The sequence below is a fragment of the Hyaloscypha bicolor genome (assembly GCF_002865645.1).
Source record: "Hyaloscypha bicolor E unplaced genomic scaffold K444scaffold_191, whole genome shotgun sequence".
Lineage (NCBI taxonomy): Eukaryota > Fungi > Ascomycota > Leotiomycetes > Helotiales > Hyaloscyphaceae > Hyaloscypha > Hyaloscypha bicolor.
The window spans coordinates 1444112-1449119 of record NW_020194693.1 but is presented as its reverse complement, the minus strand read 5'-3'; the positions used below and the strand labels follow the sequence as shown (position 1 = coordinate 1449119).

Sequence of the window (5008 nt, the reverse complement as noted above, 5' to 3'; positions counted from 1 at the left end):
AATAAAAACAAAGCTCAAAAAGAAAGGTTTATAAGAAAACGAGCAAGAAATTAAAAGAATACTTCACGTGATCTATTATTTAAGTAACTCAGAGTAATTACTCTACTCTACTCAGCTACTAATTACCAAGTAGTAGTCATACTCTACTTAATACTCAATAAGTAACTACTCTGAGTAGTTGAGTAGTCTGAGTATTCCTTTGATACACTGTTCCCCTCCAAACTTGCATTATAGTATTCCAAGGCTTATGTTTAAATACATATATATTATGTAGCTAGCATAGAGATAAAAAAGTAAAAAATGATAGTAAATGCCATAATGAATTCGCCGAGTATCCGCATTGATTGAGGAAAATTACCTAGTCTGCGATAATATATTGGTTCGTGTGGCCTTAATCCGGGGATCATGGAGTAGATATTAATAACCCACTCGGAGACCCACCAAAGAACCACAACTAGAAGCATAAGACAGTGTATCTTGTACGTTAAACATCGGTGCCGCATACAAATTCCCAGAATAAGAATGTACAGAAAGGAAACAATCGAGGGACAAAAAGTTATGATTGTTACCCTACACGCGTCTTTAGTAAGTGTTAGGCGAGAGTAAGAGGAAGTTATACATACCATGTACAGATACCTCTCGGTTTAGGGAGAGACACATCAAAGATAGCAAACAGTACGTCGACGAGGCTTATACACGCGAGGGGCCAGATGATCACGAGCAGGACGCTGTCGCGGAGGTGGTGCAGGCGAGGGTGTACTCGCACGGTAGGCTCAAGAACAAGTTCACCGCTTCCTTCTTGGTCCCGGTACGCCTGGAGCAGCGGCTCCTCGACATCCTCCATGTCTCCCAACGACATAGGGCTTCCATCCCCTGCTCCCGCGCGTTGATTCCGCGTGCGATTCCAGGTCCGCAGCTCGTAGTACGCGGTGCCCGTCCGGACGACGCACGCGATAAATACAAATCCCGTCTCGAGCATGAGCACGGGGACGATCAACGAGACCCAGTCAGATCCATCACTCGACGAGCGTCCGATATTGCTCGCGTAAGCCACCGTCACTGAGGAGAAGAGGACCGCTTCAGAGGTCGTCAACACCACATCCAGAACCAACGGATGGCCGAGGAAGACCGGCCCCAAACACTCGCCCGAGAAGATCGTGACGATGACAAGGACAACCATGGCCGCTACGATCGATATGTACCAGGTGCTTCTCAGAAATACCTGGAGCTGAGGATCTGTAACATCATTTTGTAGCCAAATGGAAGAGCTGGCCCAATCCCAGATTCCAATTACGCAGAGAGGTAGGTGTTGAGAGATGGCGCCGAAAAGGATTACGAACTCCAGGGTGAGCATCCAGCGCCGAGGTCGGATGAACGGCCTTGCTTCGAAGTATGTTGCGAAGGTTGGTGCTACTGCTCGTGGATCGATCTCTTCGTTCATTGTGTGCGATATACTACCGAGGCCTCTAACCCCTGTACTGCCAAAACCCCGATTTTTAATTGCATTCGACATTAGCACTTTGCACATAGCGCATTCGCACTTTGCGCAGTGCATTCGCACGTTGCACTTGACTTTTAGTATTACTTTAGGTATTAGAAATACTGTATTTAATTAGGGCTAGACCCTGGAACTAATAGTATTAAGGTTTAATTATAAATCGAGAATTAATTACACATATTACTCGCCATTATTATTAGTAATAAATATACTTTAATATTAACTATTTATTATTCGCAAAGTTTGGGGGGGTTAATGCACTGAAAATCGCTCGGTTACCATAGTAATTTAGCGCTTTTTAGTAAGCCTCGCCTAATTTTAATTACTCCCAGAAATCGCGATTTTATACTTCCCTCATTAATAATACTACGAAAATCATTAAAACTATTAAAATAACCATAACCCTCTATAAATCTATTAAGATACCTCGCCCAAGGATAGATCTAGACCTAATCCGAGCTTATATTATTAGCTAGACGCAGGCCTACTATATAACTAAAGAAATCGCCCAAAATATTAAAACTACCTTTGGCTAGATAGTCTCAGAAAGAATAATTTATTAATAACTATAATTCTGGGGTATTCGCAGACGTATAATTACTCAAGATATACCAAATCTGCGTACTCAGATTACTATACTATTTAGGATAAGCTATACTAATAATAAGATAGTTATTGAGCTTTAGTATTACGGATATAATATTAATAAATTTTAAGTAACGTGTCTATAGAGAGAGATTAGGCTTCTATGGCAAATGGGCGTATTTAAGAGAAAAGAAAGGGATACTTAGCTATTTAAAGTCCTGCGGGAAGAGCTCAATAATGGCCAAATTAAAGGCTATGGGCGGAGGCTTTTACATAACTATTTCCGAAAAAATGGCTAATTAGTTACTTGGTATCTTCTTCTCTTATTTTCCGTTAATTTCTTATAATCTCAGTTTATAAGTATATAGTCTAATTAATTAGGTTCTATATAGAAATACCTTATTTATAATATTACATATTCTTAACCCCGAAGCTATTATTTAATGAATAAGAAGGATATAATTAAATAAGGGGAAGTATATTATACCTGGCCCAGACTATATTTAGTCAATTAATAGGCACGATAAGCTATCTCCGTTTGGTATTAATATTTATGTATATATTAATACCTATTCTCGGGCTATTATTTGGGTTTACGTTAGTATATTAAATCGCATATCTTATTTAGTAATATAGTAGTATCTTATAACTTGTACCTAATTAGGCTATATTCCTATATTCTTTCGGGCTAATAAAGATAGTAAGCTTCCTCTTATTATAGAGGCATACTTTTGCTTCTCTCGTCTTATAGATCCTTTTATTCTTTATATCCAAGACTATTTCTATTTCGGGAAAAGCACTAAGAATTAGTATATTAAATCCTGGTAGTAGGAGCTAGAGATTTCCCAATTATTTCGGTGGCGTATAAATTAGGCTTTCCTATACTACTTATTATACCGCTTTTTTTAGTTAAAGCTATTCGGAATCTTATTCCGGTATATATATATAATCTAGCTAATATCCACTTGCAGAATTACTTTATAGAACTAGTAAATAAAGGGTGGTATAATTCTTAGAACCTATGGGATTAGATCGCGCTATTAGTGCTCTATATACCCAGAATTAGGAACGAGGTCTTTGGATATACTAATTTGTGGAATATATATATAATTAGGGCAGATTCTATATACCAAAATCATGTCTCGGGAAAGCCCTTCTTCCTTTACCGGTATCCAAAGCAAGGGGCCGAATAGTACAGTTAACCTATAGATATAAACCTCTATAATAGGATCCTTGAGGATTACGAGTATTGGGGTGAGATTCATGTATTTTTTTAGTCATTTATTAGCTTACTTCATATACTAATTTTCGTAGATCTTAATAAGTACCTCTTACTAGTAATACTTAATTAGTGCCGCCAGGCTCTACTTTCCTATAGTATTAACCTTAATACTTTAAAGCTCTCGGATATTAGGGCAGGTAGTAATACTCCTTTATATATTTATATATACTATATGCTTTGAGCTATAATTTATAATTATATATATGCCATAGTACTTCTAGTTCTAGCTAAATCAGTTATTTCATGCGGGGGATACGGAGTGGCTATTATAAGAGGAGGTACCCTGAGCGAAATCTTCTAGTCTAATCTTGATTTCCGAGCTCAGGTACTATAGAGCGGTCAGACTTTCTAACCTATAATACTGCCAACCCTCCCGGAAGGCTTTCTTTATATTGGGGATAATGGCTTGGATTACGGGTAGTCTTAGGAAGGGTTAGTTAGCTTGGATATATAAGATATATACCTCCCTCCCTAACTTCTTTATTATCTACTTATAGAAATCACTTTCTAGCTATTCGTATAACTAATTCTATACCTCAAATCCCTTAACTTTCCTCAAAATTTCAATTATAATATCCGAACCAACTTTAATTAATCTTTCGAAATATATAACTCTATAGCAAGACACCTGCCCAAATATGGCCCGAGATCCTAAGGAGCGCTTCTATAGGTTTACTATTGAGTTCTGCGATTAGTGCCGTACTCATAGACCTAATAATACCAAATCTGGTCTATAAACCTCTATTTCTACTACTTATTTCACTGCCCCTATATAACCTGGTATTAGCTAGCTTCCTGTAATATCCGGCGGTATTTTAGCTTCTTCTTCTCTTCTTGGCTAGCCTATTTCTAGCACCCATGCCTTTTAATAGCTGCCCTCCGGATCTACTTTAATAGGCGGCCCTTAGCAAGTTCTGGTATCTCGTCTATCTCGTCCCTTTTCCTTTGGATTTTACGCTCTTGGAAATAGAGCCAATTCTACTAATAATAGCCCTTCTAGTATAGTAGGATCTCAAGTAATCCAGAGTACTAGACGTCGAGATAATCTGATTACTATAGTATATAATCCTCCTTATACTAGATAACTTCCTATTTCTTAACGTATGGGTAATCTTGCAAAGCTACTCTCTATTACTCCTGTGACCTCGATATAGCTAATGAGTAACCCTAGTAGGAAAAGGGAGAAGGGTAAGGCATAATTAGTACTAGAGAAGTTTCTAATACGCTAGGTTATACGTGAGTTCGAGTATATGTCGCCAGATACCTGTCGGGAGGGTACTAAGACGTGGTTAAAGTATAGGGAAGCTAGTAATTATATTCCCCCTCCTTTCTTATACTATATAACTGCTAATATTTATAGCCGAGTACGTTTACTACTTCCAAAACCATGCTATTTCCTCTATTAAGGAGTTCATATTAGAGCACGTTTGGCCAATATTCGAAGAATGCCGGTTCTATAGTTATTTATAATATAATGACTATATTACTTTCTAGTCTCAAAAGAAGTAGTTTGAGCTTTGTTCTAGTAGTAAAGAGAACCCCAAGCCCTATAATATTACCCTATTAATAATCTAATTAGTTGGGAAGTATATCCATGGCCTCAAGCCACTGCTTACTAGTACCCGGAAACTTGGAGCAAGTAT

At 37.9% G+C, this 5008-nt stretch overlaps 2 protein-coding genes across 2 annotated transcripts; one reads left to right on the top strand and one right to left on the bottom strand.

The window, feature by feature from the left end:
* Window positions 1-565: 565 nt before the first annotated feature.
* Window positions 566-1399, bottom strand: K444DRAFT_671101 (uncharacterized protein; the record flags this gene model as incomplete). Its single annotated transcript, XM_024887714.1, has 2 exons — window positions 637-1399; window positions 566-570 (listed from the first exon to the last, which is right to left on the bottom strand). The coding sequence occupies exons 1-2, from the start codon at window positions 1352-1354 to the stop codon at window positions 566-568; spliced, it is 723 nt and encodes a 240-aa protein (XP_024726409.1). The 5' UTR covers window positions 1355-1399.
* Window positions 1400-3114: 1715 nt separating this feature from the next.
* K444DRAFT_549645 (uncharacterized protein) lies at window positions 3115-3276 on the top strand (the record flags this gene model as incomplete). Its single annotated transcript, XM_024876475.1, has 1 exon — window positions 3115-3276. A coding segment is annotated over one exon (162 nt), but the record flags the coding sequence as incomplete, so codon positions are not given.
* Window positions 3277-5008: the final 1732 nt, after the last annotated feature.